This window comes from Ambystoma mexicanum, chromosome 6p (genome assembly GCF_040938575.1).
Source record: "Ambystoma mexicanum isolate Mex_15411 chromosome 6p, UKY_AmexF1_1, whole genome shotgun sequence".
In the NCBI taxonomy this organism is placed as follows: domain Eukaryota; kingdom Metazoa; phylum Chordata; class Amphibia; order Caudata; family Ambystomatidae; genus Ambystoma; species Ambystoma mexicanum.
Genome location: NC_090935.1, coordinates 157778330 through 157805384, shown reverse-complemented (window position 1 = coordinate 157805384; position 27055 = coordinate 157778330). Strand labels below are relative to the sequence as shown.

Genomic DNA, 27055 nt, shown 5'->3' with positions numbered 1-27055 from the left:
TAGGCGCAGATGGGCCGGCACCGGAGCTAGGCACTTCGTAAAGATTCTGGGTGCCGACTTCAACCCAAAGGGGAGAGCCTTGAAGTGGTAGTGTTTCCCTTATAGAACAAAACGCAGGAACTTGTGAGGTATTTCGTGAATGGGGACTGGTGAAATGCATCCTCTAGACCCAACTACAACAAGAAGTCTCCGTCCTCCATCTGGTCAAGCACGTGCTGCAACTTGACCATTCTGAAATGGACAGTCTTCTTTCTTACTAAAAAGTATCCTAAGTATACTCCGGAGCCCCGCAGTCGCTTCGGAAACAGCCCTATCACCCCTTTTTTTAATATGGCCGAACTTCTAGCAGCAGCTGAGGGTTGTGTTGGTCCTGCCGAGTCACCAGTGGTATCCGCACAAACTCGCTGAAACTCCAAGCTGTGTCCGTGGGCGAGAGCGCCCAGCACCCATCGATCGGTGGAGATGTTTTCCCACACTGACAAAGTTCGCCAGCCGGCCTCACACCGGGGTGCAAGGGTGGGGGCTCGACATCTTGGCCAGTTCAGTCCTGCCTTGGAGCCACCCCTGTAGGTTTCCTGGGTCGTGGAACGGGAGGGCTGGTGGTATGAGGATGATCCTCCACCAAAAACCTTCAAAGATCTGCCCGACTTTCCTCCTGAGGAACAAAAGGACGGACGGTGCTGTTGCAGAATGCCCAGGGCACTGGCAGTCTCTGTGTCGGTCTTGATGGCCTGAAGAGATTCATAGACGGACTTTCCGAAGAGATTGTCTCCATCGAACGGCATGTCCAGGACCCTGGTCTGAACCTCTTGCCTAAAGTTGGTAGCCTTCAGCCAGCCACGACGACGGAGGCAGACCCGGTTTCCCATCTGACGGAACCCTGTGTCTGCAATGTCCAGGGCCACGGCAATGGCGTGGTCCGACACCACCTTGCGCTCCTGAACGATCTCCACTGCCTCAACACGTTTGTCCTCGGAGAGGCTATCCAGGATCGGAGCCATCATGTACCATAGCTCTCGGTCGTACCTGGCCAGCATAGCTAAAGCATTTGCCGCCTTGACCGTCTTCGCCGCCGCTGAGTAGATGTAACGCTCACCTGATTCCCGCAGAGGCGCCGGTCTTGACTGGGTGAATGCCGTATCTTCAAAGGTGATGTGTAACACACGGTTGGCTCTTTGGGCTGGACCTCTGTGCACTGTATGTCTGACTCGAAGAGTAAGATGTCTGCAGATAGAAAATATGGGATTAATGAACTGGGGTTATTGGGTGCCTCTCTCCTCTTCCCTTTCTCTTCTCCTGTAGAACCCCAAAGGTTAACGCCCTCACCTTAGGTAAGTGAACGCCAAGCTCTCCATCTGCCTCGGGGCAGGGTGCCGTAACCAGTTTCTTCACTGGATAAGGGTGCAGGCCTCTTGACCTCAGAGGACTGCTGTCCGTCGTTAACTGCACGAACGGTAAGTTCTGGGCACTTCAAATGTCTTAAAAGTCTTTTGTAATGATATCTCTTGTTTTGCAGGGTTCCGGCGATGGCAGATGGCGGGCTGATGAGAGTTGAGGATCGAACCCGCGTGAGGAATAGAAGCGCCTGGAAGCACGTAAGTAAGCGCTTGTAGCCTGCTTCACGATGCGCACTAACTGTCCCTTTTATCTTGCAGGTACAAGTTCGGAGCTTTAGAGAAGCTGAAGGGTGCTGGAATACCCACTGGATTCGGCGTGGGAAGGAGTAATGGTACGTGAGTAATAAAGTTGCCCAATGTCTTTAAATGCACCTTCTTTTGTCTTTCAGATGCGGGATGCAGCGCCGAAGGCCTCCGGAGCGTGCGAAGAGCTGGTAAGCTTTTGTCTTTCAAATGCCGGAATGCAGTGCGAGGCGTTGGTGACAGCCGATGGACCAGGTAAGAGATGCGCTGCCACTGAAGACCGTAGTGCTAACCTGTTCTTTCTTTGTCTTTACAGGTGCTGCTGAAGACTGGATTCCAGGATGGTAAGCCTTTGTTCCCTTAGGCCCAGGATCAGAAGCAGAAGACACGATGAGCGTTCTGCTGCAGAGAATGCAGAATAGCGCAAAGCAAGATTCATCCATCGGGTGTGGTTTAAATAGCCTCCTGTTGTACTTAGGTGTCTCCTTCCACAGCCACGCCTAGGTAAGAAAAGAGTTCCTGCTTTTCAGAAGAGTTCCAGTGTTCTGAACCTAGGGAGTGGCTCCTGCCCCACCCAACAGGAAAAGTAGTCCCAAACAGAAGAGGATCAGGGGTTCAACTGACAGGTAAGTAAGCAGCATGGTCTGCTGCAGGTAAGTCCACCCAAGCATTATGAGCCCGGCGCTTCCAGCGCTGGGACTGGGCATCTTTATGAGCCTGGTGCCACTGGCGCCAGGACAGGGTCCAAAAGGTCCCAATTGGGACTGGCTGGCACTCGGAACCGGGGTTATGGGTCTGCTTCCAAGGGAGTCGGGCAAGTCCTGATCTTTTGGAAGCAGAGATCATGACAGCAGATGACTTTTCCACCCAGCATCCAACTTCTTCCCCTTGCTGTCCGGGGGAACGGAGGCTTAGGACGACGGGTTGGATGACTTCTTCCGTGCTGCCGCTGAGACCACCGAGTCCGGAGATGGCTGTGACCGCAGACACTTGGGTGCAGACCCTGGAACCCAGTATTTCGTTTTAAGCTGGTCTCTTTTCACCGGGGCTAAGGAGGGGGTTCTTCAGCAGCGCCAGACCCTCATCCCAGACGTCGTCCAGGTGGCGCACTGCCAGAATGGTGTTCCTTGTCGCCTCAAGGCATTGATACAGCAACCCTCCTTCGTCTCCTCCGGAGTGAGCAGAAAGAGTTCCGATGCATGGGCGATCATGGAGTGAAAGGAACCCACTTCGTCCAGGGGAGAAGCACTTGGAGGTGGAGAGATGCCACCGTCGTCATCAGTGTCTGTCGTCACTGTGTCTGTCCCTGTATCCCTAGGGAGGGGTGGGCACCGGCAGCTGGAGTGGAGGCGTAGGGTGCTTCTTCCTTTTCTTCAGTGTTGGTGGCAACGGTGTTAACGGGGTCGTTGCCGGTGGTGCCGTCAGCATTCTTTTCTCTATCTCTGACACCAGCATGTGGAGGGTCAATAGAATTTCATGCTACACATCTCTGGGAGGTGTCTGGAGAGTAGGGTCACTGGGCCCAGCGCCTACGTCATCGCCGTCTTCAGGGATGGTGTGGATGGAACCCTTGTCCTCCATATCCGTGCCTTGGAGTTGTTTCCGCTCCCCGTTTTTGTTTCCTGAGGGGTCGGCCTCTGCCTAAGGGACGGCATCCTCTTCTCCGGAGTCATTTGCGCTGGTTTGGCCAAACCCTCCCGCCTGGGACGAAGAGACACCCTGGTCGCCGCAGGCACAGCCTGGACCGGGTCAGCCCCTTTCGGCTTCGAAAGGGCGGTGGCCACCAGCTCAATAGATGCGGACGATTTAGCCTGTATCACCTAGGCCTTCATGGGCAGGTCGCCACCTTTTCCTGCGACTTGGCCTTCTCCGGCTTCTCCCGTAGCTTCCCCCGGGTAGCAGACTTTCTCTGCGACAAAGAGCTGGAGCAATGGCTGGAGACTGAGGCCATTGGAGACAAATGCACCCTGGTCATCGCGGGACCTGCTTGCACAGTGACTCCAGCCGGACTCTCTGTGCTTGGCCTAGTCTTGGGCCCCCTCGGATGGAGCGCTCACAAAGGACTTAGAAACCTTCTCTGGCTGGCTGGACCTGTAGGAGGCCTGCCTCTGAACCACACAGGGCAGGGGCCTTGGCCTTGAGCCACGCCGCCAGTCTGCTGTGCCGATCCTTCATAGTGCTCTTGGTAAAGCCATGACAGATCTTGCAATCTTCCTCCTTGTGCGTCGGGTGACTACAATAAACGCACAGGGACTGCTTGTCCTCCACGAAAACTTTCTGCAAACCGCAGCTGGTACAGTGCTTGAACAGGGAACCCCTGTCCTTCTCCTCCAACATCGTCCGACGTGCGGTATAGGCCTGATGGCCTTCTGGAAACTTCAAAGAAGAAGAAACACTTGATGATTCCGCCCTTGAGGGGCGATGAAAGATGCTGAAAACCGGATTCCCCGTTCGTCGGAAGAAACGATGGAGCACACAGGCTCGATCGATCTAAAATAGGATTTTCGTAGCAAAAAAGCATGAAAAACCACAGAAAGCGCTAAGAGCGAAACACAAAGACTTCCAACACTTGGACGTGCGGTAGAAATCTGAAGATGGCTGCCAGAGGAGGGGGCTTTAGGGAGAGGACAGTCATTGGCTGGGGCAGTTTGACGCAGAACTCAGTAATTGGTTTATAGGAGAAAGAAAGTTTGTAAACGAAGGTGAAACTGTTTTGTCTTTTACCAAGGATTGCCAGCCCGACGACGGGGAATATTAATGAGCATGTGAATCCATGCCAGACGCCATGCTGGAGAAAACCAGGTAACCGCTCAGCACTCAACATAGGGTGGTGTGTGTGTTGATCACTCAAAAGGAAAAAGCTAAGAAGGATATCCCTCCAACCTTGACAACACGATTTAAGAAAAAAAAAATTATACAAAAAGGAATGCAAGACTGCACAAAGGGTGTTGTGTGCTGCAAATGTGCTGCAAATGTAAATGAATGATGCCTTTAAAAAGTATGGATGAAAGCAGGACTCATAAATTAAGTAAAATCACAATAAACAGAGGGTTACATGTCTTTATATCAAAATCCGTTTTAGTGAATGCACACATCTCGAATATTTTATAACGAAAACCTTTATAGTGAATGCATTTTTTTGGTTGGGAGGGGGCGGCTTATCTTCAACTCCCATTTACCACACCTAAAAACCCACCCCAAACGTTTCCCGAAAATATTTAACCCTTTACCTCAACCCAAAATGCATTCACTATAAAGGTTTTCGTTACAAAAATATTCGAGATATGTGCATTCACTATAACGGATTGGATATAAACATTGTATACTTGAACAGAGTTTCTATGGTCAGAGCAAAAATAATTTAACAAGGGGAAAAAAGACTGCTTTTTATTATGCCAGTGTAATTTTCTATCTTTTGTTTCTAATTCAATAGCTCTGGCTGACATCAGCAAGAGCCAAAATAGGAAGAAAGCTTAAACTAGATCTGGTTTCAAAAAGTGTTCTGGTATCTATCCCTCGCCAACAGCAAAAAAATATATTATAAATGTTCAGAATGGGATAACTCATGCCAATTTCCAAAGTCCATCTCCTGAATTTCTAACTACCCACTACACAAACTACAAGATGTGGTCCCCTCATGCAAGTGCCTGAGCTCTACACTTACCAGGGAAACATCTGAAGACTTGGACAAGCTTATCCCGTTGACGGTCAGATCTGCGGTAGCTGGAAAAAGAACAGCAGCACGATTAAGGAGTAGGAAACAAGCAAACAATTCTCTTTGATTTTAAGTCCATGCTCTTCAAGGCTAAATGTTAATTTAAATCTCATTTGAATCGAAATTACATTGTCACAAAAGCAGCACTGTTGTCATCATGGTAGCCATGACCAGCTGGAGGACCATGCACTGTATTTTACAGTAGTTTCACCCTTTGGGTAGCACATTGCTGAAAGCCCTAAACATACTTACACTATATAGATATAAAATTCCAGAGGAGGACCCAAAAACAACTTTGATAGGTTTACTTTCCTAGGCCTACGAGACCAGGCAACCCTTAATCGTTTCATGATTTATCAAGGGTTTTCTGTAGTTGAGTAACTAAGGCCAACTCTTAGGAAGGGATGGAGTACACAAGAAAACTGGATGAAATGCTTAAAATAAATAAAAGAAAAGAGCAATCTCCACACACAGGTATTCTAGAAATTAGTTTATATTGCCTAAAAGCCAAGTAAAGTTATTGCAACAAATTATTGGTAAAGATTTTGTTTTTAAGTCTTTTCCATAATCATTGTTAGGGGAGTTTTTGTAAAGTCCACCTGGAGGGAAGACTCTATACAACTATCCCTTGGTATACAGGTCCCCAACTCCTAGTACAAATCTGCACTACCCAAAGGATTGGTAGAATGGCAGAGCAGCCAGGATTATTTTAGGAAGAGGATGTGAGCTGTATTTAAGTACAAATAACCCAATCAATATAGTAGCCCAAAGAAGCTCTTGTACACTGAAAGTTATAATAAAATATACATTATATATGCACAAGGCAGGTAAATAAATACCATCGTGGACTAACCAATACACATAGGAAATATCAACAATACTTTTTAAGGGTGACTGCTTCAATAGTAGTTGCTTGCACTTATGATAGTGACCGGAAATTACACTAATAGTTCCACTGTTTAATAAATGTGGGTGCGTGCCACTACTATTTACACGGTCTGTGACAGTTTAATTCATTTACGATGTCACACAGAGAAACTCTGTAGGATGGAAAAGGTGTAGGAAGGAAAATGAGGGTTAATTCAACACAGTTAAAGTCCAACTAAGAGTGTAGTAAAATCACACAAGTGAATCAGTACAAAACTTGTACTCTTAGTATAAGGCTGTAACACCCGACTGTATGGTAGCTTAGAGCAGCCAGGCTTATCTTAAGAGGGAGAGAGGGCTGTAGTTTGATACAAAGAAATTGTAGCATACATATGAACCAAAGGAACACTGAAACACTACGTATTGTAAAAATAAAGGGTTTATTTTTGGCCAAGACGAATCTTGGGAAAATAAGTACCATTACATTATTAATAACTCAGTTATAAAAACACAACACAATGCTTTAAATTACACTGACCAAAGCATAGACTCTGCTCAGAAAACTAACAGTATTTCTAGGGAGGGAGGGAAGTCAGACTGTATCAAACGTTTAGTATAGGACAACCCTATACATGCGGAGTAAAACTATCAGTTACTTTTAGATTACTTTACATTAAGTCAAGGGCACTAGACCCAGGCAGTCATGGAGTGACACTCAGTTAAGGAATCACTTAATAAAGCAACCCTGAATAGTGGAACACAGATTCAAGGAACAGTACACACCTATAACTACACTCAGGATAACACTCAGTTATACCAGGTGAGTAAGACCTGTTGGTGCAATATACAATTACAGTTTCTTTTCAGATCAGTTGAACACAGACAAAAGGTAAGCAAATATAAATGCAAAAACAGGTAAGCAAAACAAATACAAAATATAAATAACTGTCCAACTTAGTTTAGGATGGCACAAGGCAGACCAAGATAAGTAAAGCCTGCAATACACTTATTAAGAATTGCACGTAAAACTCAAGGCAGACTTATTCTTGACAGGTTATACGGTAGGTCAGGGGACGCGAGACCCAGTTGTTAAACTTATACGACAATGCATTACTTACCGTAAAATCATTTCTGATGGTTGTATCTGCTTAGATTCACATGTTGTGCATAGTCCGACATCCAGTGGTCACTGCAGAGTATTGCATTTTGTTTTTCGTAGTCGAAAAGGGGACGTCGACAAGGCGTGTCTGTAACACTATCCCTATAGGGGATGTCGACAAGGCGTGTCTGTAACACTATCCCTATAGACATCGTTTCACAAACAGGTTTTCACAAAAACCGAACAGGTGCAAAGGAACCGAGAAGAATACAACAAACTCCAAAGAGTCGAGGTGTACCGAGATTCACGAAGCGAACACATTCGCGGAAAAAACGGAACTGAGGCTACGGGCGTTGTGCGTCCTACTTATCACATCGGGTGACGTCGGCCGTGGAGGAGGTCCTCAGGGTCGGCGCATCGACGTCAGACGCAGGACGCAGAACATTTTCCGAAGCAGCACAGCTGTGGACATTACCTATCAGATATGGAATACGTCGGAGGACCCAATCCCCTCGAATGGTCTGGTTGGTCCAGAAGATTCCCCTGTTCCACTAAACTAGGTTGGCCTCCTAAACTTCTGCCCACCAGGTCAGAATTTAGAAATCCAACTTAACAGCAGTTGCATTTGTTAAAGAGGATGACACTAATGACAATTCTACCGTAAGATAAGTACTACCGCGTGCTCATATTGATTTACAACATATACGGTAGCTGTATTCATTTAGCAAAACCACATCAAATAAAGACTGTAAGAAGGAAAATAATTGGTTATATATGCTTCAGCAATTCTTTAGGTTGTAGTGACCCTTTTCAAGGCTTCTAATGCTTTTAAAGTCCATTCTCTAATTGTACCAACAAAGTCAGTATAGGAGTGGAACCAAAGTCTTATGTAGAAGCAGAACAGGTAAAGTTCCTTTAGTCACATAAATAAAAATGATTAGTAATATAACTCAAAGTAGGTGGACCCTGCAAAGGACTCCCAATTAGGATACAAGCTGTCAAGCAAGGGCCAGAGGTAGGGTGGACACCCAGACACCTCGTAACGCACTCCAGTCTCACTGGAGCGACTCTTTGGCTTATGGTAAGTTCTACCTTTAGCCCCACGGTACATAAAGTTAGAATGCACGCACACCGTAGCTGGATTCTCTCCTGTGCAGTAGCGACAGACCTAGTCTCCCGATTCCTCTGTCTGGTGATGAAAGGGAGGCCTCTGAATGAGATGTCATAGCAGCAGTCGCGAGAGAGGACTCATGCATGGACGTCGGTCTGCAGTTTTGGCGCCAACAAAGGATGGTTAACGCCGCATTGATCATCTTTAATTCTGCAGTCCTGCACATGAGTGGGATCGTGCCTCTGGAGGTCTAACTGGAGCTCACCAAAATTATGGACAGATTCGGCCTTGCCAAAATGTTGCACTAGTATTCACGGTTTGCAGCCCTGGAAGGTCACAGCAACTTGCGAGAAGGCTTGATCTGTAGTCTGTCTTGGGGCTGGTAGGTCCCACCAGCCAAAGAGAAGGAGGAGTCCTCTTCGGAGCTCCTCTGTCGAAAAGAAAACAGGGACAGGACAGCAGTGGTCTTTTCACGGTTACCAGAAGGGTCTCTGGACACCTTCAGCTTTGGATCCTCTGTTCCAGTGGTCGACTTGTCTTCTACCTCAGGAACCTCACCTTATATTCAGTTTTCCCACTCACCACTCTACAAACTCTACAAACTCTCAGCATTTTACAGAAAGGGCAGGGTGGCTGTCCAATCAGGACAGCCAGCCCCCCCCCCATTCAGACACTCTGGCAGAGAAAGGGCAGGGCAGTGTTAAACTCCTCCCACACTTCCTGATATGATATGGCATTTATAACACGCCTATACACAAGTGTTTCAAGGCGTGTCTTCGCAGACACACTGGAGCCTAGGCAGGAACACGCTAGGGTTCCTGCCAAAGGCAAAAAACACATACACACACACACACAGACCTCCCCTCCCAGAATGGTAGAAGGGCTAGCAAAGGACAACCACATGAGGAATGGCAAAAAAAAGAAAGGAGCCAGCACGTTAAAACATAGGTGATCCTATTGTGCATAACCGAGACTGAACACAGTTTGCGGTAAAGAAATAGCACACTAGTTGGTAGAACACGTCCTCTGCCACCAGCCATAAACGTAGGGTTGTCACTGAGACTAGAAAGTCACAGGAGCAGACGGAAAGGGGATCCCATTAGAACTCCGCTTAAGGTGATGTGTGCTAATCTCTCATAAGTCAAAGTTGTAGGAAGGATACAGAGTATCCCTTGTTTCCTCAAGAACAGTAGTTCTTATGGAAAAAACAAGAATAGAAAAAGTAGAACCCAAAGGGTCACCAGCAACACTGCCCAGGGGCTGCTGTGTGCTGCAAAAGTGTCACACAGATGTCTTTAAGAGATATGGAGGAAAGCAAGACACCATAACACAAGGTAAAACATAAAGAACAAAGTCCTAGGGTTGGAGCAAGTAAGAATGATTTTGGGGAAAAGGCTCCCCTCATTCAGGAGAACAAGATAAAGATCCTGAAGTCCAGCAAAAAGTGCTGCGGGTCTCATTAGGAGATGGGATTAAGCATAACACTGATACATTTCCCCAACTATCTAAATGAACTAATATGATGAAATGTAATTGCATAAGGTGTGCAAAAAGTTTTTTAAAACTAATATGCACCTTATTTAATAAAAATAAATAATCTCCCCAACAATCATCATGTTAATCGCAAAGTCAAAGGTCAACTAGGCCCTCACTAAAGGTCAGCATTTAACAGTTAAGATCTTAGTGCTTGTAGAAGAGCAACCAAAATTCAATCCCGAATGAAAGCTCTGATGTGCGACAAACTGGCTACCAATTTGCTCAGCTGGATACTAGTACCGACACTACGCAGTGCCCAATAGTACATTTGTGACCCACTATTCAAGAGAGGACTTAGTGTTATTCTCATTTGGATGCCTTTCCAAATACACAAAACAGGAAAACTGGTGGCTGGTTATTTTCTGTAATTTCCAAAAGCTGGTAATCAGTGTTTGGGACATTGGCCAACCCAAGAGGTCAGAAATGGTGGCTCTTGTGCATCCACTTGTCCATCAGTGGGTCGAGTGCAGATGTCCGGTTTGGCAAAGGTGCTGCTTCATATTAGGTTGTTAGCATCCAGGTGTGGACTTTCCCTTATTTAATGATCATAGTGTTACACTCATCTTGAAACCACGCTGCACACCACCTAAGCAGGGACCTTGGCCGCTCAACTACTACTAGGTGAGCCGGGGAATAATCAAAGAAACCCCATCTAACTGACTCAGTGCCTCTCACTGCCTGAGCACAGGAACGGGAGACGCCAGCACCCAATTTTACAGTTCACCCTAAATCTAGACAGAAAAAAGCATGTACAAAACAAGAGGACAGTAAGCCACCAATAATGCACAAAGACATTCGCATACCCAAGAACTGCAGAACGTTCCGTAAAACTTGATATCCACTCATCAGCTTATTGATTTTGTGCTTTGATAGAAGATACAACACAAGCATCGAAGCTGCAAAGCCATTAAAACTGCCAAAGCCCTGTGAATGGAAAAGAAGAGTTGAGTGAGAAACTTGGCTAAACAAGAGCAGAGCATAAACTTTCAAATAGGACAAGTGTGTGTTGCTCACTCAGTGCTCATGTGCAATCTAAATGAATAATAACAATAGCACGATCTGCAGTTAGAGGGCGAGTTCAAGAACCTTTCATTAAGAGATCGCAGTATAACATTTTAACTAACTTGTTTCGATCCGCTACAGTCTAACAAGAAAGCAAAACATGCACTAAAACGATCACATTTGAGCGGTCTGAGGAAAAAACTTAAGAATAGGACAACTGAAAACTAGGCGGTGCTTTACTAACTTTTGCTTAAATGGAAATTGCCAATGCCACCCCCTTTATAAACACTCATCAGAATACTGCTTTCATAGAAATCTAGCAGGTAATCTTTATTTGTGGCCTTGCCAACAATAACTGGCACAGCGTAATAACCATCACACAAGAATGCAAATATTCTGTGGCTACCATCTCATGAATAAGTATTACGTCATTTATTTCTATGCACTTGTACCTAAGAGACCAACTCCGGCACATGTAACCTGCCTAATTACACTTTCTTGTAAGACTTCATGTAACAAGCGCCCGATGCCCTTGGGCTGTAAGTGCGCTATACAAATGCAAATAAATAAAATAAATAATAAGCCTATGGGTCCTTCTATGTGAACGCATTGTGCCAACAAAGGAGATTTTCAGCTAGACTTCTAAAGAATATTATAACTAGGATTTTTGCGAGTTGAAAACTGGCTTTGCATGGAAGTAAACATTGATTTGCTTATAGAAAGAATGAAAGTCAACAAAATAAAAAAAGGATTGCTGAAATAATAATTTCCTTTGCACAGGAAACTCGAAAAACATCCAACTTCTCCAAAGTCAGAAGTCACAATAAAATCTTTATTTTGATATCCTATTTACAAGTTCTTTAAGCATAATTTTCTTTGTCCCAACACCAATCCCAGTAAAGCCCTGGATGTGCCCCTTTGTCGAGCGCTCTACGACAGGGTTTTAGCTTCAACCCAACAATGTTTCTGGAAGCAGACCATCCAAGCCACTAAGAGCTCCAAGCTTTCCTACCTTGTCAAGCTCCCTCTGGTGCAGCCATACTTTCAGAATGGAAATGCCATCCTTCATGCCAGGGAAGTCGGTGCTAGCACTGGCCAGGTAATGCAGATGTTGCTCCAGGACAGTGTCCGAGAGAACTGCGTTGTTATAGTGAGGTGTTGGAGGCTCAATGGTTCCTGGGAACAAAATAACACGGCTTACAACAAGGTAACGAGGATGCCACCGCAATGGTGACCACAAAGACAATAGGAAATAGGAGGACCAATGACTGGAACCCAAAATATACCAGCTTGTGAAATCTGCAAACCGCATCCAATAGCTTACAAATATCAATGCTATATAAAGCAGATGCAACAACCACCATCAGAACTCAATCATCATAAAAAAACACTTTATAATTACAAAATGATAAGAAGCAACAATTGTTACATTTAGCCTCCTAGAGCTTGTTGCATGGAGTCACATTGTCACTGTGGCTTTTTGGACTTTGATAGAGGGCCATTTCAAACGACCATAAATGTAAAAGATGAGGCAAGATTATTTTCAAACTGACCTTGCTAAGCACTAATTAGAGTTCTGAATCCTCAAAATAGTTGTCATGTAGGCAATCAACACATTTAGGAGCTGTAATATGGCAGCAAACAGATTTTTTGAGAAGAGCGGATGGCCCACACTTGCCAAATCCTGCCTTGTAACTGAGATTCAAAAAGGCTGTACACACTTCCGCTAGGCACATACCTTGCTGGGGGGGTCCTTTTTCAAGGAACCAAGCTGTCCTCACGTTGTTTTTAGTGGGATGGAGACGACTGCTTTTAAAGAATCCAGGAGGTGGGCAAACATGTAGCCGTACAGTCACCAGCTTCTCATCTTTACCTGAACACGCAAGAGAAGAAAGATTCACTGTACAAAGAGAATATTTAGAAGATGCTGGAGACCTCAAACCAATTATAGAAGTCTAAATAAAATCTAAACAAACCTGTAGTATAATGGTACTATTGAACAATGATCTGATGACTTTTCAATGGTTATTGCTGCAAAATATACAGCCAAGGAAAAAAGAGAGAAAGCAGCCTTGTGTTAAGAGAGGTTAAATTGTGCTTTCACACATGGAAAGAAAAATATTCCCATCTATAGCTGTAATACCCCAACATTGGCAGCTCCCAGGATCTAGCATGATGTGACATGCATTACTTACCGGAATAGAATTTCTGATGATTGTATCTGCTTAGATTCACATGCTGTGCATATGGTCCGACATCCAGTGGTAACCGTAGAGTATTGCATCTGGTCTTTCGGGGACCGAAAGGGGACTTCGGCATAGGCGTGTCTGTAACACTATCCCTATCGTGACGTGTGTAGTACCCAAAATCCCTCACGCGCCGAGGTCCATCCGATTGTATTTTTTCTGCCATGAGGGAGCCCAAGGCTATATTGAGTGAGTACATAAAGAGAGAAAGTAGTAAGAAATCTATGTTCCTTCCACCCCGAGCGGGGCGGTAGGGAGGGCGCATGTGAATCTAAGCAGATACAATCATCAGAAAAGCTATTACGTTAAGTAATGCAGGTCTTCTGATGCTTGTTAATCTGCTTAGAATCACATGCTGTGCATACACTAACGAGCAGTACCCGGAGTAGGAGGTGGGTTGTGAGAAGGAACAGTAGAGAAAAGATATCTTAGTACTGCTTGTCCCACTTGAGAATCAGACCTAGAATGAGTGTCTAGGCAATAGTGTTTTGTAAAGGTGTTTACAGAACTCCAGGTTGCCGCTTTGCAAATCGACTCAAGAGGAACATTTGCAATGAATGCTATGGATGCCCCAGTGCCTCGAGTAGAATGTGCTCTAGGCTTGAAGGGCAGTTCTCCTTCGCAAGAGTGTAACATAGTGTGATGTATTTGACAATCCACCTTGAGACAGCTGATTTAGAGACAGGATCCCCTTCTCTACCAGCTGCCAATGAAAAGAATAATTGTTTCTCCAGGTAAAACATGATTTCTATGCGCACGTCTAGTGTGTGAAGGCTGCTTTCGGCCATGTTAGTAGGGTTCTGGAAGAAAGTGGGTAGTTCGATTGACTGGTTCACATGGAACTTCGAAATAAATTTAGGCGCAAACCTGGGATGTGTGCGCAGAACTACCTTATCTTTGTGGACTGTAACAAAGGGGTCTAAAACAGAAAGAGCCTGTAGTTCGCTAACCCTTCTGATAGAAGTGATAGCCACTAGGAAGGCTGTTTTAGAAGTCAGGTCTTACTGTCTTGCTTTATGCATAGGCTCGCAGGTAGCTCCCATGAGCCTGTTTAAAACCACATTCAGATCCCAACCAGGGGCTGGGTGAGAGATGGGAGGATACATTCTCTCAACTCCTTCCATAAAGGCTTTAATCACTGGTATCTTCCACCCCGATACCTTTTGCTGTGATGTGGTGTAGGCTGACAAAGCAGCCAGATAAACCTTTAGGGAATTAAAGACTAACCCAGAGTACAACAGGTGGGTTAGATACAACACAATGTGTGAGGGTGAGCAATTGATAGGATTGACACCCTTGGAATTGCACCAGATGACGAAAAGGTTTCCACTTGCTAGCATAGCAATAACGTGCATTAGGTTTCCTCGCTACCCCGAGTATGCCCATACACCTAAGGGCGTTGCAGGTGTCCAAACTCTATGATCTCAGGAGCCAGGCTGCTAAGTTCAGGGTTTGGGGGCATGGGTGTAGGGTTCCCCCCCTGTCCTGAGCCAACATGTTGTACGGGCAGGACAGCTCGACTGGTGGGGAGAGGGACATTTCCATCAGGTGAGCGAACCAGGGTTGGGTGGCCCACATTGGTGCCACTAGTATCATGGTAACTGGTTCCTGGTGCATCCGGTGCACTATCTTGTTGAGAAGGGGAGTCAGGGGAAAAGCGTAGACAAATTTCCCCGACCAAGTTATCCAGAGACCGTTCCGCTTGGACCGGTTCTGGGGGTACCTGGTGGCGTAGTCTTGGCATTGGGCGTTCTCCTGAGTAGCGAACAGGTCGATCTCTGGGAACCCCCATTTGTGAAGACGCTGGATACAATGTCTTCGTGCATTCGCCATTCGTATCCTCCTGGCAGAGGAAAATCTCTGCTGAGTACATCTGCTAGAAGATTGAGTTCCCCTGGAACATTTTGGGACAACAAAAACATCTTGTGTTTGAGAGCCCATATCCAAATGTTTTGGGACAGCTTGGATAGCCCTGGAGAGTGAGTGCCCCCGTGTTTGTTCAGGTAATACATTGCTGTAGTGCTGTCGGTTAAGATCAACACCGTCTTCCTTTGCAGTTGTACCTGAAAGGCTTTCAATGCTTTGAACACTGCTAATAGCTCCAGTAAGTTTATATGATTGGACGCTACTTGAGGGGACCACACTCGGTGTCTGTCTGCTGAAGCAGGTGAGCCCCCCTCCCCCACAACGTGAGAGATGCGTCTGTCGTGAGAGTGGCTTCCACTGCAGGGGTGGTGAAGGTTTTCCCCTTCAGGAGGTTTTCCCTCGACCACCACTGCAGAGAGAGAACGAGGGCTGGTGAGACAACTACCAGATCTTCCCATTGTCCGCTGGCCTGACACCACTGGCTGTTTAGCCACTCTTGCATGGGACGCATGCGCAGCCGCGCGTGGGGAACCAAGTATATACATGACGCCATCATCCCTAGCAACCGCATGGTTTTGCGTACCGTCACCTCTCGACTGGCTACATATTGAGGAATCTGAAAGAGCATGTTCTGAACCCTCTCGCTGGAGGGGAAGACAAGACCATCTTCCGTCCGAATTAGTGCCCCCAGAAATAGTTTTACTTGGCTGTGGACTAGGCTGGACTTCTTTTCGTTGATTGAAAAGCCCAGGCTGAAGAAGAGATCTACTGTTTTTTGGGTGTTCGAAAAACAAGCGTCGAACGAGTCCCCCGTAATGAGCCAGTCGTCGAGGTAAGAGTAAACTGGGACTGATAGTCTGCGCAGGTGTGCTGCTGCCACTGCCAGGACTTTGGTAAACACCCTTGACGCCGAGGCAATGCCAAAGGGGAGTATTTTGAACTGGTAGTGTTTGTCCTGGATCATGAACCTTTGGTATTTTCTGTGCGCCGGCAACATTGAAATAGGAAAGTATGCATCTTTCATATCCAATGTTGCCATGATGTCCACCCGTTTCAGCAATGGGATCACTTCTTGTAGTGTTACCATGCAAAACTTCTGGGGTTTTATTAACTTGATCGCTGGGCGCAGATCTAGAACAGGACGCATGCTGAGATCCTTTTTGGGTACAAGGAAGTACACTGAATAAATACCCTTGTTTACCTGAAGAATAGGGACGGCTTCTATGGCGTCCTTTCCCAGCAGTGCTTCCACCTCTTGAATCAGAATGTTTAGATGGTCCGGTGAAAGGCGCCGTGAGCGCGGCGGTCTGAACTGTGGAGGTCGGGAGAATTCCACACAATAACCGTGGGCGACCGTCTTTAAGACCCACTGGTCGGAAGTTAACCCCTCCCATGCCTTGAGGAAAGATGTTAATCGTCCCCCGACCGGGGAGGCATGGGAGGTGACCTGGACTTGGTGGTTATTTCCGACCCAAGGCTGTGGCTCCTCTGGGATTGGGGCCTCTGCCTCCACCTTTGCCGCGTTTCTGACCCCTCGAGGGATAGTAAGAGGGGCTTCCAGATGTTTGGTTATTGTTGAAGCTGCCCGTGCCGTATTTGTTTTGACCGGCACGACCTTGTCCTCGAAAGGACCGCCGAGAGTTATTACCCCTCTGGGAAGAGGGTTTTTGTGTAATTTGTTGCAGAGATTTTAGGGTCTCATGCTGCTTTTGGCTGTCTCCAACGCTTCATCAACTGCTTTCCCAAAGAGGTTTGACTCTTCCATGGGCCCCATTAATGTGGGAGGCCTGAGTTTCAGGTCTAAATCTCGATGTATGCAGCCATGCGTGTCTCTTCAGAAGAGTCCCTTGTGCAAGGGATCTGCCAGATGTTTCTGCAGTATCCAGGATGTTTTCAACCACTTTCTGGTTAACCAGTTTTCCTTCCGCAACAATGGCGAGAAGCTTGGTCCTGGCCGGTTCCGGGACCTCTTGAAGGCCTTCTTGGAGCAGGTTTCATTGGGCATCGGCATAGCTTGCTAATAGCGTAGTGTTATTAGCAACCCGAATGGTATATGCAGCTGCTGACATGACAGGTTTGCCTAGGGCATACAATCTTTTAGACTCCTTGTCTGGAGGTGTTTCTCCAGTGGCAAGGGGTACCCCCCTGCGTCTTACGAGTAGTGGTCACCACCAGCGAGTCCGGGATGGCATGCCCCTTGATATATAGAGGGTCAGAAGGAGAAGGCCGAAATAATTTTTCGACTCTCAGGTTCACGGCCCTTGTCTGGGCAGGTGTGACTAAAGATGGAGCTATCCGCCTCTTAACAGAGTTAAGGAGTGGAATGGATTAACTTGCCGGAGGTTTATCCTTAATAATGTCCTCCACAAAATCCTGCTCAGGCAAAGCCTCTCGAGTGGCAATTTTGAAGAATTCTGCTACTTTTTTCAACATGGTGTTGAAAGCCATTTGGTCATCCACAGGGGAGGCCTGGCGAGCCGGGGTGGAAGGAGAATCGATGCACAAAATATCAGAGTCCTGATCTTGATGTGACCAAAGATCCTGTCCTTTTAGCTGGGTTTCCTCCCAGTTCTCCATCGTCTCCTGTTGATCTTCCTCATAATTTTCGGGAAAAGAGGATTCCTCTTCTTCAGTATAGATGTCCCTCTATGTGTCCATGTGGGCCACGTCTTCCTGTTGGAAAACCTGAGGCTGAACATCTTGTATTTGAAGGTTAGGGTCTACAGTAGCCTTTTTTTTCGGCAGAGGCTGGTCAGCAGAACTAATAATCTGCTCCAGCCGATCCATGCATCCCTCTAACTTTTCAGTAGTCCATTTCAAGGATCCAAAAGGGCCTAGATGGGGAGAAACAACGTTCTCCGCCCTTTGGCGTCGAGAGGAACTTCTCAGGGTGTCAGAGAGGCTCTTGACTATCCACGTAAGAGTCATCAGAATCGCGGGCATAGTCTGTCGAAAATGTTTCCGCGGCCTGGCCCATAACTTTATGCGGGACCAGGATAAGGCCCACCGCCGCTGCGATCCTACCGATGCTCTTCCGGATAGTAACCGAATCGTCATGAGACAAAGCCTCCGATGATGTAGCGGTAGCCAAAACGACGTCCGCGGCACCAGAATGCCCAGCGGTCGGAGTGCCGGGTAGAGGTCTAGTCGTAACTTTCGGGCCTACTTCAGCGCGTGTAGATTGGGGAGTAGCGTCCTTATTAATTTTCGTTTGCCCAGTCGTCATGCGCTGTTGCGGATGCGGGGAAGGCTTTGGATCTACACTATCCGAGGGAACCGTCAAAATTTTCAACGGACCTGTTGGTGCTTTCGCTTTTTTCAACAAAGGCGTTGAAGATGGCGTAGGGGTTGTGTGTAGTGCAATGTTTATGTACGCCCTTGTCGCCGGGTGTAGTCCCTGTAGCAAGACCAGAGTCGAGCCTGGAAGGGTCGGGGACGGGCGTGGCGGACCTAGAAGTGTCCACCTCAAGGTCTATAACATCCGCATTGGACGTTTGGTCATTCGAAGTACCCCAGTCACTTTCGGCTGGTGTTGCGGTAGGGGAGGGAGGCTCCACGCGTGACATGCCGTACACGGCCCACCGCTATACACGGCGGTCCTTAAGGGTTTTAGGCTTAAGGAGCTTTCACGCCGAACACCGCTTTTCGTCGTGCTCTAGGGGGGATACAGGCGTTACACGTCCTTCCAAGGATATCTGACCCTACACTTAGGGCAGAATCTAAAAAGGAGTCCTTTCCATAGCAAAAGGGAAAGATGACCAGACCGAAAGGGAAAGAAGTGAAAAGGAGGAAAGACATAATAACAATATGGCCACCCCGAACCCACTCTGCCTACTGTATAGGTCAGCCAGAAGGCCCGACCACGTGGAAATCCGGCCGCCGGATCTTAGGCGCCGAGACAACAGCCGTAGACGATTCCTCCGTAGTCTTCATCGAAGATGTTCTTATTAGGCGAAGTGACTTAACAGGGCATAAACCGAAAATTCGGTAAAGATAAACAATGTCTCTAGTAAGAGCTTCGCTATAGGGCGACCAGTTATCTGGCCGGAAAAAACAATCTGAGTGACCTTGGCGCATGAGGGATTTTGGGTACTACACACGTCACGATAGGGATAGTGTTACAGACACGCCTATGCCGACGTCCCCTTTCGGTCCCCGAAAGACAAGATGCAAAACTCAGCGGTTAGAACTGGATGTCGGACCATATGCACAGCATGTGATTCTAAGCAGATTAACAAGCATCAGAATCCAAATTATCCCAGAGCATATTGACCCAGTACAAATGCATCAAAAGTCAATCTGTGCAAGAGCCAATGCAGAAGAACATGGTGAGTGATACAAAGAAATGTATCAATCCACCATCATGAGTATTTTGCCCAAACATATGAAATCTGAGTCAACCTAAAGTACATCTTTATGCTCTGAACTGGTGAGAATTTTCGCTTGATTTCTAAGAGCCTTGCTCATGTCCGGACCAAACGTTAACCTCCTTTAACAACCACTAAAGAGATAGAAACAAATGTTGGGGAATGAGTTAGCCTGAAGAGGCATTATCATCACTCAAAATGCTGAAATGCTTTACTTTGTCACAGAAGGTATTTCTAATAATGGACTACCTTGCATACAAGTAACAGGAAGTTTAAAATATAGAGTGGGTAAGGGGAGTCACAAGAGACTACGAAGAACGAGTGAGTGAGTGAGTGAGTGAGTGAGTGAGTGAGTGAGTGAGTGAGTGAGTGAGTGAGTGAGTGAGTGAGATCAGCCCTGTGGACAGGTTCTGAGAGGCCACCATATTCTGGTTGACGGGGAAACACTTTTGTCTAGGGAATCTGGGTGTTGAGACTGAAAAGCAAGGTTTAGACGGAGGGTGTGTGAAAGAGTTTGGTTAATCACACTTAACACAAATTAGGCTGAATGTACAAAAATAGAGGTATTTATTTAGGCCTTGGACAAATCCTATCAAACATCAAAGTTAAGTAAATCACAAAAATATGCACATTCAATTTGGGGTGCTTCTTAGGACATTCAACTCAGACAGTACAAGACTCCACTCTTAGTATAAGGCTGTACCACCTGAGTATATGGTAGCGTAGACTTAGCAGCCAGGCTCATCATGGAGGGAGAGGGTCCTGTATAATCATTATGAATAAAATTGTAATACAAATGGTCCAAAGAAACACTATGTATGTAAAAATAAATGATTTATTTAAATACAGGTAGGCCTAGATAAATCTAGGGGTAAATAGGTTCTGTATGTGTAATCACAAGTATAAAACGTTTGTATAATAGAGGCAATCAAGAGGACTTTTACTTTGGGCGAATCCAAATATAGTGTTTGTGATTATAATTGAAGATCAGTTGTCTGCACAGGACTCATACCTCTATCTTGACTGATAGGGAATTGTAGTTTCTCATGGTTGGTATTATCCTGTTTGAGCCATACTGATGATAAAATATACAATTTCAAGGTGAGAGCCGAAGTAGTCCAATTGCATTTTTTTGTTTTTACATGCATATTTTTATTTTATTTCAAGGCCTTCAGTGTGAACTCTACACGTGTTTCACAGAACACCTTAAATTACAGTGACTGTCATGCTGTGGACTCTAAACTTTAAGACTTCAAAACTTTGGAAACTTAATTATTTGAAGAAAATAAAACTACCTTGGAAGCACACACAAGTAATTAAAGTTCTCTAAGATACTCTCCTGACGAGTCCCCTGAATCCAAGAGGGTGAAACACGTGTAGAGAGTGGGATGTGCTGGTTTTAACAAATAAAATGTATAAGGGATCCAAAGATCCCGTCTTCCCTTGTGAACGGTAGTTCTCTCAAGGATAACCAGAGAACGTTTAAAAAGTGGAGCCGCTAGGGCAACCCAACAACAACAGGCACTTATTGCCCAAAAGTTGTTAACACCCATAAAAAGAGTAAACGATTCTGTGAGTATGGAAAAAGGTTCCCACTCAGGAGGTATTAAGGAAAAATATCCCACCAGTAAAGCAAAAAGTTCTAGGGTTGACCCACGTCAGCAAGATTTACCATATTTAGGAAACTCTTACCTAACAGTGCTCTGGCTACATAGCACATTTTAAACACTTAGACCAGAAGAACACCCCTGTAGTGTGGCAAAGTAGGTGAAGAACCAATTTGAACCAATACCAAGTGTTAAGATAGATTTCTACAACATTGTTTGGTGGAAAGATTTTAGGAGGCCATCCCCGTTATGATGAGCAAGGATCTGTGAGGGGTTAGGAAAGTCTCAATCAAAGCACATAGATGAGCAGTCAAGGTTTAGTCTCAGGAGATGGAGTGGAGTTCGGAGACCTCAATGAGTCCAGCCAGTATAGCACACAATAATTCAATTTAGACATTATAAAAATAGTTATTTATTTTAGGCCTTTAGAACATACTGAAAAATGAAACTAGCAGTAGAAATACACAATAATCTGTAATATAAATATTTAAACTCACCAGTATGTTCACTTATTGTACTTCATCAATACCGCAACCAAACAATGCAAATACGTAAAGCAGATGTAGCAATACGATGGGAACCTGTGCAGTATCCTATCTTTAGAAGTCCAAACCCTAATACGAGTGGGGCCTTGAGCCCAAAACAGTCACAGGGTCCAACATATTTCTCACAGGTTTGAGCTCCCTGTAAAAAGGATGCAATGGCCTTGTGGCAGTGATTAGTTTAAACTATTAAAAAGCTGTACAACATTTTACCCAGGGATAGTTACGTTCTCTACTTTCCTGCAAACCTAAAGCTAACCCAGGGGCAGGATACCCGACCCAGGTTCGACGACCAAAGGTGAGAAGAGACAGGAAACAAAGGTACTTGTTCCCAATATTATCCTATGGAGAGTTACGGGGGGGGGTGCAGACATGCACACTCATGTTTACATACCCACTGACTGATTTACCAGATGTCATTGTGGATCGTCTGTGGGTTGCTGGGGGCTCAATCTTCCGCCCTTTGTTCCTGCGAGATGTGCCCAGGAGTTGCTGGCTAGATTTATCCAGTCGGACGCAACTGCAAGATGCAATCCCTGTCAGTGAAGAAGTGCAGAATCCAAAGTTACAGGCTCTCCACAGGGTGGAGTAAGGCGAGTTCCAGCTGCAATCTCTGTTCGCAGGCAACAACAGGCGTGCTTCCAGTTGCGATCCAAACAACTGCTCCAGGACCGGTCCCATTGAAGATAGGAAGCTGGAATACTGGGCGTTCCAGAATCAAGCACGGAATGGCGTCGCTTTGGCGAGGTGGTCCACGAGAGAGCTGGTCAGGCCATTGGCCAGTTCAGGGACACTTCCGAAGGCTCTGAAGGGCTGGATCTTCGAGAAAGCACAGAGGCTAGTTGGTCCCAGTAGTCCAAAGGGTGAAGCACCACTAGGGGTCTTCAGAGATCAAGCAGTGCAGCAGGACTTTACCGGGCAAGACACTTGAAGGGATGCTGGGCCACTTAAGGAGTCATTTTCGGGTCATAAATGGTCTGCTCTGCATCAAGGGATTCTTGGTTCCAACGCATATCTGAAGAATAGCTGCCGAAGTTCTCCTCTTACCCAAAATCTGAGCTAGAAGCAAAACCAAGCTCACCAACCATGCAAACAGCCAGTAGTTCTACTATTATGGACAACTACTGGTTTCTCATCCACCCATGATGCAGACTTTCTGGCAGCATGGATGTGGACTGGGACTAGACAGTCCCAGCTCCCTTCCTGGGCGCACGAGACGCGCAAGAGACAGACAGACAGACAGACAGACAGACAGACAGACAGACAGACAGACAGACAGACAGACACACACACACGTCTGCGAAAGCAGTAGCTTTCCTGGGCAAGAGCATAACCTTATGAGGACTTTCCTGTTCTGGGAAGGCAGGAATAAGGCCAATATGGCCAAAGAGAACGCGAAAATCTCGTGGCACAGCCATTTCAGGGCACTAGCCCGTTTAGTAGCCATATGCGGTAAATGCAAATGTGCACACCAAAAATAATGCAAAAACAGTAAAAATGTAACCGCGTCCACTGGCTTGCCTTTAGGTACATATAAAAATAACCACAAATTATCTGTGTAAAAAAAAACTAGAGTGATTCAAATGTATCGCCTTTACACTACACTGGAAGGTGCTGTGTGCAATGTTAAAAATACAAGAATTCAAAAGGGAAATCATGCTTCCCAGTACTAATAGTCTAATGGACTGATCAGTTTCTCCATAACATGTGAGCAAAAGGCAAGGGAAGTGAAGCTGAAGGCTTTAATTCCCATCAAAAAGTCAGGACATGATCAAAAACAGAACAAATAGAATGGGCTTCCATAAAAAAAGTAGGGAGGGAAAGGTGCAAAAGGGTATTCGTAATGCATGGGAGTGCACCGGGAAAAGAATAAAGATTGGTTCAATGCCACAAGCATTTTCCACAGACATCACAAACTTCAAGGGGACATAATTGGTCCCTCCAGCACTCCACTTAAGGGGGCTTGTGATGCAATGTAAAAACACAGGTGAAAAGTAAACATTGTAAGAGGGGCTACACACACTGGTAACCAAACAGACTGTTCATAGCATCGCAAAGTGAGCGGAACATGTGAGTGAGGCAAAATAACTCCACTCTCCATAAAAATCAGTCAGGACCCAGACTATTAGCAGATGTTCTGGGAAACCCCACTGAAGACAACATTCCTTCTCAAAAGGCATGATCCATTTAGTGAGGTATCTGGCAAAGGATATTTTAGCATTACAGCAGCAAAGTCTGCCCCTATCCCAACGGACAGCAGACTGGATGGATAATGGACATCAATCATGGGCTGGTGAGGTTGGGCTGCAGAGAGCAGAGCACTTCCTCTCCCTAACCAACGCTTAAATGCCTAGCACTAAGAGCCAATACAACAACCAGTCTAAACGAAATCAGAGGCATTGCTAACTCCACAGCATCATGACCCGATTACAACAATTGTGTTGCAAAAACCAATACTTTATTACTTGGTCTTTCATTTTCATGTTGCAAAGCCAATCGTAAATGAGAAAGAACCTGTGGCATTGCGCTTACGCTCACCTTGTGGTTGCAGGATGAGGACCGGCTTCATGTGGTTTCCATTCATGTAAGCGAACTTAACACTTCCAAAGAGCTTCTGCTTCGAGAAGTGCTGGGCAATGTGAGCCAGGTACAGAGCCCTTTTTCTGTGGTAGCGCTGGTTTAGGTTATCTTTAGCTTGGAGAATTTCCTACGCAGAGGAGAGAGGGAGATCATTTAGGCAAAATAGTGATGTTGAACGAAATTCTACAGCAAATCACAAGAAATCCCTGAACAAAGCAATACAAAGTGTTAAAGCATGGTAAAGAAGGTGCATGCCTCGATTAATGCCCAACCCTTTAGCTTCCACAGTCAGATGAGGTGGGTTTGTCCTGTAAGCATAAAGCACATAGAGAAACACCAACGGAGTAGGGCAGGTTTCATGGAAAAACAAAGTTGTTACAGGCTCACTAACCAAAACAAGACTCCCATTCATATTTAAAATGATCACTTCAGTTTACCATGAAAATGTTTAAGGTATGGGAGGTGATACGAGTACATGACTGAAGATTCACTCACAAGAGAAAGAAAATGTATTGAGATGAAATTCAAAAACATAGCATGCCAATTAATAGTGGCAACTACCACACAGTTCACTGCTCAGAGAATACACACAACAGAGCAAAAGGAAAACCCCTGTGTACTTGAAAGAACCAGTCTCAAATCAAGTGATTTATGACTTCAGTTTAAGAATCAGGCTTTCACAAGTGATGATTCTTCAGATGACGTCACTTTTCCCCAGCGGAGAGTCCCTATTCCATGAAGTTAGGGAGGTGAGACGGCTATCTGATACAGAAGGGTAGTACCATGCAGGAGATCTCATAGGGAGGGCCCTTTATCTCCCAACCCCACCAGGGTAAAAACAAACACCCAACCCTTTCTTACCTATGGTAAAGTATGAGACGATGTGTTATTGTAATTTGTCAGACAGTCGCGCTACTGGATACTGAGATGAAGAAGAACCCAAGAACACTACCGTCAGGCATGAAGAGTGCTTTCAACCAGCTATTGTCAAACAGACGTTATGCTGGGGCAGTCCCAGCTACTTAAGCTAAGAAGAAAGAAGCACATGGTGAGCAACCTCTGGAAGGAGAAGTCTGCGATCTAGGCGGTCGCCAAAAAGCCAGCGAGTTGAAAGCAGGGCGATCGAAGGCTGTATCGAAAAAGCAGTGTGGAGTGACAAGAACGAACCGAGGGATGCCAGGAAAGAGTTTTGTCTGCCAGCAGGTGTTAGGAGTGTCCAACTAAGGGCTTCATAAAAGCGTACATCTGAGGCAGTACATAAGTTCCACTCTTAGTATAAGGCTTTATCAACCGAGAATGTGGTAGCATGGACAGAGCAGCCAGGCTTATCTTAGGAGGGAGAGATGGCTGTAGCTTGGTACGAAGAATTTGTAGCATACATATGGTCCAAAGAAATACAAAGTATTGTAAAAAAAAAAAAAAATGGTTATTTTAATACAAGCAGGTCCAGATAAATCGTGGACAAAATAAGTACTATCACAAGGAATACATTCGTTTTCAAAAATTGATTAGCAGTGTTTGCTAATTAAAATGTTCTTGATTAGCAAACATGCCCATTTGATTAGCAATGTTGTACTAATATTTTTAATGTCACCAGAAGTATTTGCATCCAAAACAGAAAATGAGCATCAATAAAGCATTTTGGGTACCGCTGAACTAAGATAGTGAAAGGAATCAGGCCTTGCAAATTCTTTCAAATTCCACTAGACCTGCAGGTTAAGTAATTTAGTTTACCTACTTGACTTAAAAGAAATGCACTCGACCCATAGCAGCTGGTGACAAAACATATAAAAGCGCCATCTATAAAATGGTGCATGTTACCACAAACCCACTCTGTTTGGCACACTGCTGCCAGCTATGCACAGTGCAATTTATTTGACATTTACTGCAAAAAAGTAAATGTTACATAACATTTTCAAAACATCCTCTGCAAATAGTACTCGCCCATCATAAAATCTACTTGACTACAAGAGTGTGCAAGTGGTCTTTGCGAGCTCTGGCTTGGTCTATAAAAATGTAAAGGTTTTGCTGCATGAATGGACACAAAAACAAATATGAAGGCTCTGAAAACAGTTTGGCCAGCTCTATCTCGCAGGTGCCAATACATAATGCAATCATAATCAGAGCAAAGTGAGCGCTGGAGGCCAACTACAGAGTTTGGTATTGCAGTAGATGTGTCAATGTACAGTCTGGATGGAACTATTGATCATTCCTTTGTGTTAGCCTTGTGTATTCATTATGCAACAGGAAAGAAAGTAAGAGACTAAGCAGAGTAGATGGCATAGCAGGCAAGGAGCTTGTCGAACTAGGTGGAACATAGTAGTTTGCTGCCATCTCACTTTCAGGATAACTGGTATTTATTTATTTGCATTTGCTAAGCGCGCAGCAGCCCAAAGGCATCGTGGCGCTGGTTGCAGACATTACTTAGTTACAGAAGTGATGAACAATTGCAATCATATATACAAGCATGTAGAAAGGCATACAGGGGGTCAGATGAAGAGGACGGGTTTGAGTTTTTTGCAGAAGGTGAAAAGAGATTTCTGTTCTGATGTCTGTGGGTAGGGTGTTCCAGAGTTTGGTGGCTATGTATGGGAAACCCAATCCTCCCGGTTTGGATCTGTTGGTGTGGGGAGTGTGTAGAAGGTTGGTGTAGTGTGTTCTGGTAGGTCTGGAGTGAGTGGGTTTGGATCAAGTTTAAGCAAGACATGACAGAACTGAGAAGGAGAGGCATTTGTGGGTGAGGATTTTGAAGCTGATACGTTCTTTAACAGGGAGCCAGTGGGCTGCCTGTCTAGCCTGGGTGCCGTGTTCCCTTTTAGGAAGGCTTAATGCTGCTCGGAGCGCATTATTTGCGTGATTTGAAGTCGATTTAGATTA

The 27055-nt window shown here is 45.6% G+C and overlaps 1 protein-coding gene across 1 annotated transcript in view; it reads right to left on the bottom strand.

The window, feature by feature from the left end:
* The window catches only part of NOL6 (nucleolar protein 6), a 915540-nt gene that overhangs the window by 786009 nt on the left and 102476 nt on the right, over window positions 1-27055 (bottom strand). The window contains exons 5-9 of the mRNA XM_069626862.1: window positions 24137-24305; window positions 12709-12843; window positions 11983-12146; window positions 10772-10892; window positions 5305-5363 (exon numbers count right to left, since the gene is read on the bottom strand). Of these exons, the coding sequence (XP_069482963.1) occupies window positions 5305-5363; window positions 10772-10892; window positions 11983-12146; window positions 12709-12843; window positions 24137-24305 (648 nt within the window). The remainder of the gene's footprint in view (window positions 1-5304; window positions 5364-10771; window positions 10893-11982; window positions 12147-12708; window positions 12844-24136; window positions 24306-27055) is intronic.